The sequence below is a fragment of the Callospermophilus lateralis genome, chromosome 6, assembly GCF_048772815.1.
Source record: "Callospermophilus lateralis isolate mCalLat2 chromosome 6, mCalLat2.hap1, whole genome shotgun sequence".
Classification (NCBI taxonomy): domain Eukaryota; kingdom Metazoa; phylum Chordata; class Mammalia; order Rodentia; family Sciuridae; genus Callospermophilus; species Callospermophilus lateralis.
Window position 1 is genome coordinate 72,637,922 of NC_135310.1, and position 14,260 is coordinate 72,652,181.

Here is a 14,260-nt window from a genome sequence, read left to right on the forward strand (position 1 = left end):
GATGTATCATCTGGCAGCACCTGTACCCCAAATAAGATTGTGACATCATTGCAGTACTACATTGTAGCCTACTACTTAGCATGAAAATCTATTAGTATAATAATGTTTCATCCTTATAACAAGTTGTTTGTGGGTGTTTGTTTTGGTTTGGTTTTAGGTGTGTTTTTTGGCTATTTATTGTGCAGATTCATATTCCATAGTGGTTCTGTAAATTTTGGTTTATAATCTGTTCCTGTAAATAGGTTAGCCATAATTTCCATTACTTACAACTTATTTTTAAGTTTACAAATTAAGAGTTTTATCTCACCATATATTGAGAAAAAAACACTAAATTTAAAATGTCTTTTGCTCTGATAACATGCAGTATAGTGTAGCTCATTAGAGAACAGGGGAAAATTTTAAGATTAAAAAATTACAGGGATCGGGGTATAGTTGATTGGTAGAACACATGGTTTATACTTACAAGGCCCTGGAGATTCAATCCCCAGTACCACATTAAAAAAAAAAAAAAAAAAAAGAAAGAAAGAAAGAGAGAGAGAGAAAGATTACAAAAAGGAATTTACAAATATTTCATACTCTGCCACAGAGAAATTATCAATCTGTATATATAAAAAAGACTTGACCTCTTGATAAAAGGATAGAAAATAACTTTCCAAAGTAGATTGTGTAGTGTATGGTTGATCCTTAATTTATTAAAAAATGTAGTTGTTGAACAAATTTAAGGTACTTCAGAAAGAATAATTTTTTGACTGTACATGTGGCAACCTCTTGTCTTGGTTTTGTATTGAGGTACCAAAAAATTCTGAAAGTAGTTGTTTCTATATTTCATGTGGGAAAAGTTTCAAGATTATATATATATATTTTTTTTTTCTAGGTAGCAATTACAGTGAAAAGTGTGACGTCTTCAGCTGGGGTATTATTCTTTGGGAAGTGATAACACGTCGGAAACCTTTTGATGAGATTGGTGGCCCAGCTTTCCGAATTATGTGGGCTGTTCATAACGGTTCGTGAAAAGAAATTTTTCTTGAATTTACTTTTTCTGTTTTCTACTTAGAAGATTATTCTTGTTAAAAAGGAACAGTGTTACTATAATAAGGAGAGCCAAAAGAGCCAAATAAAAATGTTTTTCCCTAACATTAAAATGTGCAATTTTTTGTTACTAGACTACTTTCTTATTTATTACCAGTCTCTATTCTCAACCCCAGATTCTAGTGGGGCAATGCAGAAATCAGTCTTGTCCTCCTCATGGAGCTGAGGATGTTTGCTAGTGTACTGATTTGGGAAGGACCATCACTGCACAGCTAGAGCCTGTTGTGTCTCTCCAGAGGACAGAAAATCATTAGACTAGACTCTGAAAAGAAAAAAAAAAATTACATAAATAAATGTTAATTTATTAAATTACAAAGATCTCATCTCACATGGTTATGATAAATGAAAAAGTATATCCTTTTTCTCCTGGGGAGGCAAGGGTTTCACCAAGAAGAAAAAGCAAGAACATATAATAAGAGATTTTACTTAGGCACAAACAAGCAAAACACAAAGCACTTCACATACCCTGTTTTTAATGTTCTCACCCATTCTTATTTTATAAATTAGCAAACGGAGGCCTAGAGAGGTTAAATAACTTGCCTAACATCACAAGATTAGTAAGTGGTGGAGCAGGAATTCAAATCCAGATCTTTGTGACTCCAATGCTTATATTTTTGAGTCATGTTAACTTATGGACTCAGCGTTCTTGTAACCCTTTGATTCTTTTATATTTCTAATGATGTTTCTCTCCCCAAATGATGTTATAATGCATCTTATTCATTAATGAAGTTACTTTGCATTTGCCTTGAGAAATAAACTATGAAGGAAAATTATTTAACCTTCCTAACTATAGCATCACTGTTATTTCAGTCACTTGATTATAACCATTCTAATTAATTCATTTTTATTCATTGCTCCACAAGTGATAAAACCAAATGTCTGCCTGTTTAGGTCATTTATAGACTGTCACATTGTACCACCATTGCACTACTTTTAGCTGTTTAACCAGTTTCCTGGAGCATCTTTAATGTTTCTACTTTTATTGTCATTGTAGAGAATGCTAGAACATTGGCCAAGAGAGTTTACTTTCTCTTCCTCACCATTAATTGTCAGTAAATGATTGAACATTAGTGACATAAACTAACTTGCTAATTGGTTAAGTTACAATGATTGCATATTTGAGGCCTTCTTTAAGTGTAAACCTTAGTAATAAAGTTACAGGCTTGATAATTTTAAAAATTTGGCAGTTTTCAACTTGTGAAATAATTGATTCATAATAGTCAAAAGGTCTGCCTCCCACAAAAGGCTTATTAGGAAGCAGTGAGTATAACACCATAGGTGACCACAATCTATTTTACCTTTTTAAAGGCGTAGTTTCCTATTATGAAAATATACATAGATAGACTAAATGCTAACCTGAAGGCCCAAAAAATACTTTTCATTAATTCAAAATACAGCCCTTAAATTACAAGATCTGTAAAATAAATACTGTTTTAGAATGTGTATAAAAAGCTGGCTCCATTCTGTTGATAAATATGTTCTTCCCCCACCTCTTATTTTCAATTATAGGTACTCGACCACCACTGATCAAAAATTTACCTAAGCCCATTGAAAGCCTGATGACTCGTTGTTGGTCTAAAGATCCTTCTCAGCGCCCTTCCATGGAGGAAATTGTGAAAATAATGACTCACTTGATGCGGGTATAATCCTTCTTTTGAGGGGCTTTGGGTTGGGAGAATTTAATATATACTCAGTTTAAAGTAAAGAACACAATTATTTTATGTATTTTCCATGTTAGGGTAGATATTACTCATATAATCAGAAAAGGAAACATTAATTTAGAAAAAAAGTTTAGTTCTTTATAACAGAAAAATGGCTAGGTGAGGTTTCTGGACTTGCTTCATAGTGCTTACATTAGTGGACAGTATGTTTGTTTCTAGGCCTGTTGCCTCATCTGTAATGTGAGAGAAGCTGAATTAAATGATATTTAAAGCCTTCACAAGATTGTTTAGGTATATTATGACTCTTAATTACATGCCTACCTACATTTTAAATTTTCAATACAGAGTTTCACAAAAAAATTAATCATTTATGCACGGCACTAGAGAGGTTGTACTCTCCAGGCATATTTATTTGAGTGGTTTTTACTGTTTGTTTTTGGTTGCATATTTTCAGGTTTTCGCATGCCAGTAAAAAAATTAAGCTTTTTTTCTAGAATTTATGGAATGTTTTAGTTAGGAAGAACCCTTGTAAAATGATGATCAAATTTTCCTGGTCTGCAAACTGAATACTTTAGAATTATTTGATATATTTTAGGCTTTTAGATTTTGGAACACTAACAGAAACCATCAAGTAGTACTTTAATTTTTATAAGCTCAACTGCTGGGCATAGTGGCACACACCTGTAATCCCAGCTTCTTACGAGGCTGAAACAGGAGGATCCAAGTCTGAGACCAGCCTGGGAAAATTAGACTTTGTCTCAAAATAAAAAGGGCTGGAGTTATATCTCAGTGGTAGCGCACTCCTGGGTTTAATCCCAAATACTGAATAAATAAATGAAATAAATTTTCATATGCTTTATGAAAGTGTATGGATTTCAGCAGGATGATTGTGCAGTTTCCTTAAATATAAATTAAGTGATTTTTTTCTAAGTGGTGAAAGATTGGATTAATTTCTTCTTTTGAAAATAACTTAGGCAAGGAAGCTTGAATTAATTGGCTAAAGTTTACCATCATATTCATCATATGAACTAATTGATTAAAATTTGCCTGTAGAAACCTCGGCCCTCAAGATATGTGTATAAGAAAGCAACTTAGTCTTTGTGGTTACTTGAGTAACCACAACTTGAGTCATATAAGTTTTTCAAATTGTGGTTGTGCTCATATGTGATTTGTCTAATTTGAGAATACTTTTCTCTTTTTTCCCCTAAATTCTATTTTTTTTTTGTCCAGTGAATAATTTCAGTATCATATCTCAAATTCATAAAAAGATATCCAAGCCTATCTTATTGATATTTAAAATATTCTGATAATTATTCTATGTCATATCAGTCTCACTTGCCAAACTAATAGTCATTGCAACAATTTGGAAGTTTAGATCATTGGTAAATATGTAAGGAATATAAATGTGTTTCATGTAATTATGAGAAATAATACTATTCTATTCCATATGTTCCTCTAGAGAAATATTTATTGTTATTTCCTTCCAGACTGTCTAGACTTCATATAAACTAGAGGCTTAGGTAGGTGCATGGCGTTGTCCACAGTTGACATTTTGAAGGGAGAAGATTATATTATCATCATCTTTGTCAAATCAGAAACTTAGGCCTCTCCAAATTCAGTATGCCTTAGGGAAAGTAAAGCAGCATCTATGCTACAGTCAGATCTCACAAGATAACTCAGATGTACTCTTTAAACAGAATTTAATTTGTGTTAAAGAAATTTTAAATTGTGATTTTTTTTTTTTTTTTTTTTTTTTGTATATATAGTACTTTCCAGGAGCAGATGAGCCATTACAGTATCCTTGTCAGTATTCAGATGAAGGACAGAGCAACTCTGCCACTAGTACAGGTAAATGGATAGATTGGAAGAATAATATCCTGATTTTTTTTCTATCTTTTCCCCATGAATTATAATCAAGAAAGAATGAATGATGCATTTGCATTTTAATTCCTTCATTTCATATGATCAGCTGCAATTTGAGATTCCAGGTGCATCATTCTTCATGAAGGTATCTAGATTAAACCTGCTTCCAAGTCTTGGAATTCTTACATAATTTAAAGATTGACTATTATATTGCTGTGAATATCATTCTTAATTTGAAAAAAATAGTTTTTACATAGATATTGCTATATCAAATAGTATTAGAAAGTATTGTAAATGTATATAATATGTTTCTTCTTTATGAATGCCCTACTTTTGGGTTTTTTTCTAAGAGACTCTTATTTAAGAAGCTGTGTTTTAGTTGAAAGTTCCTCATTTTCTAAAATATGAAGTAGTAATAAGAAATGGTAGTTTGTGGTAATCAAAAAATAGTAGAGGGCTGGGGTTGTGGCTCAGTGTAGAGCACTTGCCTAGCATGTGTGAGGCACTGGGTTCGATTCTCAGCACCATATATAAATAAATGAGTGAAATAAGGTCCATCAATAGCATATATAAATAGCATTCTAACTTAGAAATATTATACTTCTCAAAATATTTTGCATTTTTGTTACCATATTACATCTACAAGCTAAGTATATACATGTACACATGTTTACCCTACTCTTAAATTTCATTTTTACTGAAATATTTTAATGTTCTTTTCCCATGCTCAAGAATAGTTTTATTTATTTTAAGTTTCTTTACTGATTGGCTAATTATTCTCAAAGTCTAATTTTATTGAAAATTTATTGGGTTGCTCTAAATTCTAAAGTGAACTTCTCTAAAATTCTGTCATTACCTTCTCCCTTTACTCCCAAACCCTCTCCTCCTTTCCATATTGTGACCTTGAGTCCTTTGATCCTCCCACCTTTTCACTGACCTTCAGACCTCTTAGGTTCTTTTTTCCTTCATACCTCCACTTAATTCTAGTAAACTCTGATATTCCCTTGGAAATTTACTCTTGGGTGGTGAAATCAGCCTGATTAAATATGACACTTAGCTACTCCTTGCCTATGCCAGTGCAGCTGAAGGTGACTAGAGATAGCACATATTTTAGTCCTCAAGTGCATATATAGCACTGCTGGACAATTGTACTATTATTAGTCCATACTTTGACCTCTTTCCTCAAACTTCAAACACTTCCTCTCCACATCTCACTCTCAGCTAACCTTGTTTGCTATTTCTTTGAGGAAACTGGAATAATCAGAAGAAAGCTTATACAGGCTCCCCCAATATTCACCTACTTACCTGCATCTGTACCTATATGTATTCTGTGTTTTCTCCCATTACTGTGGCTGAACTATCCAAGTTTCTAGGCAAAGGCAAACCTTTCTGCTCAAGCCCTATATCCTATCTGCCCTTCCCCAAAATTCTCTCTGTTGTATTATCAATTTTAGCCTTTCTACTAGGATCATTTCCAGAGTAAATATGGTCTATATTTGAAATTCCTAGCTTTTTTCATCCCATTTTATATAACAGCAATGCCAATCAGATTTCAATTATACCACTATTTCAGAACTGTTCTTGTTAAGGTGACCAGTTATTTCTATTACTAAATTTAATGATTTAATGAGTGATTTTTCATTTGATATACTTTATTATTATCTCCTTTTTCCTCTTTTTTTTTGGGGGGGGGGGGTAACTAGGGTTTGAACCCAGGTGTGCTTAACCACTGAGCCACATCCCCAACCTTTTTTATATTTTATTTAGAGACAGGGTCTTGCTGAGTTGCTTAGGGCCTTGCTAAATTGCTGAACTCTAATTTGAACTCTCGATCCTCCTGCCTCATCCTTCTGAGTTGATAGGATTACAGGCATGCACCATCTTCTTACCATCACTTTCTTCATTTATTTTCTCCAAGACATTACATTAGCCTGAGTTTCATTTTAGGTCTCTGGCTATTTTGTTCTGTTTTCTTTGCTTTTTATTCCTATCTCCTCAACCTACAAATGTCATCATATCAAGGCCTCTAATCAATTTAGTTGTGTCCATTTTCTTGAAAACCTGTTCTAATATCAGGGCTTTATATACCATCAACTTACTGATGTTTTTCTTTATTCCATACTTGAAATTCATATTCATATATCCAGCTACTTGCTTGATAGCTAAAAGAATTCAAACTTAACATTTTCGAAACTGAGTTCCTGTTACTTCATTTAAACTTACTCATCTTCTTGTTTTTTTCATCTTGGTTAATAGCCCTTAGTTATACTAAGAGTGTAAACCTTAACTTATTGACTACTAGATTATTAGGCATTTTGACTCACTTTTTTGTACTATCCTTAAGTATTATTTCTATTCATGTCTTGCCTCTCGAGAAAAGTACTTTGGTTGCATGCTATTGAATGAAGCACTTGTGGTATTCTCAACCTGTGGTCATAATGTTTCTGCTTTCCTAGGCTCATTCATGGACATTGCTTCTACAAATACTAGTAATAAAAGTGACACTAATATGGAGCAAGTTCCTGCCACAAATGATACTATTAAACGCTTAGAATCAAAATTATTGAAAAATCAAGCAAAGCAACAGGTTTGTTACATTATTAAAAGTAAACTTATAGTAACCTTGCCAGTTGTCATAACATTAAACTAACTGAAATTAATTATTTTTCATCTTCTATTATATAAATACGTATTCTTCTTTTATTGGAGGGGGTGTGGGTAGCAGGGATTGAATTCAGGATACTCAGCCCCTGAACCACATCCCCAGCCCTGTTTTGTATTTTATTTAGAGACAGGGTCTCACTGAGATGCTTAGCACCTTACTTTTGCTGAGACTGGCTTTGAACTCACAATCCTCCTGCCTCAGCCTCCCCAACTGATGGAATTACAGATGTGTGCCACCATGCCTAGCATGACTCTTCTTCTTGAAGTAGACAAATGAGCTTAAGAAGAGAGATATAATGAGTTTCTCCTGCCATTTACTACCAAACAAGTTGTTTTTCCTTGATGACTGCTGTCTCTGCCAAGTCAACAACCCCATCCCTGTGATGACCCCCTCACTTTATTGATTGGTGCTTAAAAATGTATAGTGGACAGATTTAGGCTGCACCATCCACTCAAAGGAGTTGTCCTAAATGTGTCTTCATGCTGTTCATGTTTATTACATTGTTGACTTAAAAATATTTTAAGGAGCAATTTTTGTTCTTGTTTGCAGCATTTAACTAATAATGGGCATTTAACTCCTAACTCTAGTGACTGCCCTTTCATAAAGATAGTATCTCAGCTTGCTTTTCCTTCTTCTGTTGCTCCCTGTTTCTTCAAATTTCTCTCCTTCAGAAAAGTAGAGGATCCTTAAGAATCCCACTTGGCAATCTTCCTCCTTCTATGCTGCCCAAGATTTCTAAATCTAAACAACTTAAGTAATTCAAAATGACCTATAATTTTAACAGAGTGAATCTGGACGTTTAAGCCTGGGAGCCTCCCGTGGGAGCAGTGTGGAGAGTTTGCCCCCAACCTCCGAAGGCAAGAGGATGAGTGCTGACATGTCTGAAATAGAAGCCAGGATTGCTGCCACCACAGGTAAAAAGGAACCACAAGTCCAAAGAGGAGTGAAATATATATAATCCTTTTTGGCATAGTAATTGCAGTTGTTTTAGTGGGGTTGTCAGAGTTTGTTTGGTTTGTGTTTTTTTTTTCCCTAAGCTTTTAGCAATAACTTATATATTTATGTCAAATTCCAAATGAGGAAAGTAGACTTATAAGTTTTTTTGGATTATAAAATCTGTCTTCCGATTGCAAATTTTATTAAACATAATTCTTTCTGTTCAAACATGAGCTGACAGTCTTATGTGATAAATTGAAATATAGCCAACTCCAGAATGTTTATAGGATTTTGAGTGATTTTACTAGATATTTGTGTTGAACTTAGATAATAGCAAATATTTGTTTTGAAGTTAGTTAAAAAATATATTCCGGATCTGGCTATGATTCAACCTTACTATGTGCTTCTCCTTCCTTCTAGTGGGAAAAATAGCTAAGTTGGTTGTGGTTAATTCATTTAATCATAAAATAAAAAGAGAGTAATAATTGTATTGGAGCTTGAAAAACTAGCATTTAAATTCCATTTTGTCAGTTATTAAAATTATTAACCACAGAAGAACTAGTCAGCCCAAACCAATTATGTATTTTATTACCTAAGTAAACTGACAACTTTCTTTTCTAACCAGGTTTCATTTTACTGCTGCTTATTTAATTTAGGATTTTTTGGTTTTGTTTTGTTTTGTTTTCTCCTCATTTTTCCCATGGTAGAGGGGAGCTGATTACAAAAAGTAAACACATTTTTTTGTGGAGAATGTGAAAATGTAAACAAAAACCTATATAATTATCCTATTAAGAAATAAACACTTAATATTTTTGCATAGTTACCTCTAGTCTTTTAACTTAGAATACATATAACTGTGTGTTTTCCATGTATTTTAACATATATATTTTTTAACTTAGCCAACTAGGTTTTATTTTTTTTAGATCTTTTCATTTTTTTTTTCTGAATAGAATATTCTCATTGTATGTAAAGCTCTTTTCAGAAAGAAGTAGTCCAGATGAACCATTGTACTATATACTTATCTTCAGTTCATCATGATAACTGATTTAATCAGTTAGTACTAGACTCCATTAGATATACAACAGAGTATCCAAAATAATAGTGTCCATAATACATAAGCCTTGTTTTTCATACATAAACAAGTTTGGAGGTAGTCTCTGTGATTATCAGGAAGCTGGTCTTCCTTTCTCTGTTATAAGCCTGTTATATAGCTTCTGTTCTCAAGGTTACCTTATGGTTCAAAATGGTTATTATAGTTTCAGTCATCACTTCTACATTCCAGACAGCAGGAAGGAAGAATCAGGGAAGGATGAAAGGTCAGCCAACCTTTTTAAAGGAGCTTTCTACAACAATTTTCACAAAGATGTCATTGGCCAGAGTAACATAGTGATCTGATGCTCACACATAGTTTCTAGTGAAGAAGGGATCTGGGGTCATTTATCTGGGAATATTGCTATCTTAATTAAAGTCAGAGCTCTGTTGCCAAGAAAGAAGGAAAAAGAGAGAGATTGGCAGGGAGCTAACAGTCTTTGTAGAAACAATCAAGCCGAGTTTAGGTCACCAACCACTGACAAGCCATAAGTCAAAAGTATTTTTGTGGAGTGGGCTTGATGAACTCTGCCCACAGAGACATACCCCCACATTTGGGGGGAACCTCTTTCAGTTCAGGGATTGTCAAGATATATTCACCCAGTATTGATTACACCTTAAAACAGAAAGTAGTGTTGTCATAATAGTTTCATGTTGGTGTTATTTTTCTAGTCAAGAATTGGAATATAATTATTAATAGAAATGATATTTCACTAGGTTAAGGGTAACCATGTACTTTAAAATTACCCTATCCTACCTGCCTAAATGTAGGACAAATACTATTGTACATCCTTTGAATTTTACATAATTTAAAATTTTTAGTGAATTGTCTTTAGTTTGAAGGTTTATACTACAACTTCTTACAACCTTCATGTTTGGCAGGAATATATAATAAACTTTGGAAATCGTAGTTTCAGTTTATTAGATATATGTGTAAGTATTTATAATTAGGAAAGCATATACATTGCATACTTTGATTCTATATTTATTGTTTAATTACTGAATTTTACTTTATAGTGCACATCAGGAAAACACCTAATTTGAAACTATATTTCTGTGTTTGTGTAATTAAAACAAATATGGTAGCTTTTTTCTTATTAACTCCTTTTTTCCTTCCTACCTTCCCTCCCCTGTCCTCATCGCATATCATTGGTTTCACATAGATTATTTCTATGAACACATTTGAAATTTAGTTTCCTCATTACCCTGCAGCTTTGTCTGTGTCTCTTTTTTTTCCCTTGCTAATTAAAACCAGTGTGTGAAACTTCTTGTATTGTTAGTTGTTTGCTCTGTAATCATGCCTTTTCTAAGCATGGATGAATAGTTAGATAGTTCTGCATGCCAACATGCATGAAATGTTATTAACATAATTATATGAGAATTATTCTGTTTTTGTAGTTAATCATTTTCTGTGTTACTATTTGTGGTTGTTTGCATGTATACTGTGTATATGTGTTTTTGCAGCCTATTCCAAGCCCAAACGGGGTCACCGTAAAACCGCTTCATTTGGCAACATTCTGGATGTCCCTGAGATCGTCATATCAGGTATCATAGACCACCTGAGTTGGTCTAATAGCTATGGAACCGGAATAATGATCCCTGGTACTTTTTAAATGCTTCTTGCTCCAATTTTTAGGACATGAAAATTGATACCTTGCATGCAATAATTAGGAAGAGAGATTCAAAACTCTACCCAATTGTACTGAAATTGTACCAACCAAGAATTCTGCCAACTTCCTCTCATTTGGGAAATGAATATATGAACTCAACTCAGACCTTTTTTGCACTCAGCAGAAAAGGAAACAACTTGAATTTTTTGTTGTCCTGGGTTCCTTTCCTCCTCAAGTTACTACTTTTGAGGCTACCTCTAGTCTTTCTGTTCCAGCCTCTTTTTGTTGGCAACAAATTAATATGAAGTTGAGAGAAGAGAGTTGCCAAATACATTTTGTCTTAACACAAAAAACAGAAACAAAATAAAACAAAGGAAGATTTGCTGTTCTGCAGAGTATCTTGCCCCCCCCCCAAAAAAAAAGTAAAACAAAGGCTAGTTCTGGTTCTTTAATCAGGAAGACCTTACAAATTACCTGTTTTTATACCTAATTGATGTCAGATTGGTAAAATACTTTAATATCTTGTAGTCATTTTATAGAGAAATATGAATTATCATTTCTAATTCAAGCTTAAATGGCATATTGACCTTCAGTATTGACTAATATATATGTTAATTTTATCAAAATTTTCCTTTACCCCTCTACTATAGGCTTTTCTTTCACCTCTGTCCCTGAATTTTGATAAAGAGTTGCACAGTATTCCTTACAGGATTATGTATGTGATTTGCATGAAAGCAGTCTGTACTTTGCCTGTGATTGTGCTTTCAGCAAAAGTGCTTATCTTGTAGTTGTAGTGATTGATTTTACCTCTGAACTGAAAACTCTATAAGGATAGAGACTGAGTCTCTGTTAGTTGTTATCAATTATATCAGTAATAGTTGGCTCACTTCTTCACATATTGAACATAGTGTTTAAATAGATAGGTGTTTATTAGATAAAGAAAGAAACCATATTGATCATGTCCAGAAACTAGGAACTAGGATACAAAAATATAAATTATACATTTTGGGGGCCATTTTGTCTATATAAAATTATTTTATATTTTCACTAGTTACTAAAGCAGTTTCTTATTTTACAACATTATCACTATTTGTTGTTCAAAGAAAAGCATTAATTCATGTCTTACATAGTAATTTTTCACTGAATTAGGAATGCTTTATAATTAAAATATTTGTGATCATTTTACTTCCATGCTGAAAGATATATTTGTGAAGGAATAATAGTCTGGTGAAAGAAGGGGTAGCATTTAAACATATGTACTACTGAGCTGTGGTTACCTTAAATGTGTAAGAAAATAAAACATTTAGACAAACAGCAATACAATCAATTAGGTTTTATGGATAAACATTAAGAACTGTGTGTATATGTGTGTGTGTGTGTGTGTGTGTGTGTGTGTGTGTGTGTTTAGTAATGCAGCTATTACTATACAAGATTAGGGAAGATGGAAGGAAGAAAAAAGAATAATAACTTATGTTTTAGTCAGCTTTTTCGCTACTGTAACCCAATAGCCCTACCAGCACAACTGTAGAGGAGGAAGAGTTTATTTGAGGGCTCATGGTTTCAGAGGTCTCAATTCATAGATAGCTGACTCAATTCCTCAGGGCTCCAGGTGAGACAGGAACAACATGGAAGAAGAGTATGGCAGAGGAAAGTGGTACGTGGTGATCAGGAAGCACAGAGAGTCCACTCGCCAGATACAAACATATACCCAAAGCCACACCCACCCCAATTCCCATCTCCTCCAGTCACACCCTACCATTTCAGTTACCATTCTGTTAATCCCTGTCAGGGGATTAAATCACTGATTGGGTTAAGACTCTTACAACTCAATTGTTTCTCCTCTGAATCTTCTTGCATTGTCACATAGGTGAACTTTTGGAGAATACCTCACATTCAAACCGTAACAGTTGACAACTGGCAAGAGTTATTGGCTTTTAAGTAATAGAGGCCAGGGATGCTTACATCCTATAACATACTACACAGGTCCCACAACAAAAAATTAGCCAGTTTGAAAAGTTAACAGTGCTGAAACTGAGAAACCCTGGTTAGATGCTCTCTGTGATGTACAAAGTAGTTTAAAGTACATCATCTTAATTGACCTTCATTTAGCTTTATTAGCAGTGAAGTTAGCAGGTGAATTTATAGCCATTTTTCAAAGAACTTAGATCTAATGATGGTTTTCCCAGAGTTACACAGCAGCTAGGACCCCAGCCCTCATGTTCCCACCACTTGCATCTTCACTCCCACTCTAATATTAAATTTGTTACACGTAGTTTATACAATCTTGATTGCTATTATAAAATTAAATTCTAAAATATGATTCATAAAAGTAAAACTTTCCAAATACTGAAATTATAATTATAAGTATGAGTATGTGAAAGTTTTTGAGTCTATGTTGGAGAATACCTCACATCCAAACCATAACAGTTGAAATATATAAAATATTTTGCCTAGTTCCCTGAAAAGCCTGAATTTAATTGTTATTTATTGTTTACAGTATCATTCTTAGAAATGAAAAGAAATTTTAGATTATGATTTCAGTTGGATTTAGATCTCTTAACCTAAACAGATTTAATGAGTATTTACTTTCAATTTCAGGTAAGGACATTTGGCTATACTCTTTGTTTGTTTGTTTTTAATAGTGAGATAAAGTAGTAAAGTGAAATAAGTAGAATATGAAAAGACTGAAATAGATTTAACAGAAGAGTGGATGGGTAGTTAGGTTTCTGATGCTTTTATACTGTTGCTTTTCTCTGGGAGTTTCAAATATTTTAGGTATTGGCAAACCGATTGACTTACTTTGTAGAGTACCGGTTAGAGGTAGACAGATACTCTTCAGAGGCACACCTAGACATTATTTTGCTTGCTTTACCAAGATGAGAATATAACCTTTCTAAAACTAAATTTGGTTGAAGAAATAATGGATATTAATGTTTGTAAACATTCTTTTTAACTGGATAAATTATTAAATATATCCTTCTAAATAATGCAGCACTAATATGAAGAGACAGTTGAATACAAAGAATTGAGTTTTTCTGAATCTGGCATATCCATACAAGGTATCTGCAAGCACAGATAATTGTCATTAATTATTGTAAAGATAGTGTCATTAGCAGATGTAAACCTTTGATTAGGGATGCTGGGGCCCAAGAGGAACTAAGATGTCTATGCCTATTTCTGTCATTTATTCCCACCATACTTTTAAAGTATTTTTGTGTATTGTGACTAATAAAGAAGTTAATTTTACATTGAATATTTAGGAGTCTATCCACCATATTGTAGTCTACCAAGATTATTTTTATAATATTAAAAAAAACATTTAGCATAATAAATCTGGTTTATTGGAA

At 33.3% G+C, this 14,260-nt stretch overlaps 1 protein-coding gene across 2 annotated transcripts in view; it reads left to right on the forward strand.

Moving 5' to 3' along the window:
- Map3k7 (mitogen-activated protein kinase kinase kinase 7) overlaps nucleotides 1–14,260 on the forward strand; it is a 63,910-nt gene that overhangs the window by 25,655 nt on the left and 23,995 nt on the right. Inside the window, exons 7-12 of one of the 2 annotated variants that reach the window (XM_076858420.2) lie at nucleotides 875–1,003; nucleotides 2,599–2,729; nucleotides 4,517–4,598; nucleotides 7,070–7,200; nucleotides 8,063–8,192; nucleotides 10,768–10,848. In XM_076858420.2, coding sequence (XP_076714535.1) covers nucleotides 875–1,003; nucleotides 2,599–2,729; nucleotides 4,517–4,598; nucleotides 7,070–7,200; nucleotides 8,063–8,192; nucleotides 10,768–10,848 — 684 coding nt within the window. The remainder of the gene's footprint in view (nucleotides 1–874; nucleotides 1,004–2,598; nucleotides 2,730–4,516; nucleotides 4,599–7,069; nucleotides 7,201–8,062; nucleotides 8,193–10,767; nucleotides 10,849–14,260) is intronic. The other variant, XM_076858421.2, reaches the window with a different exon arrangement.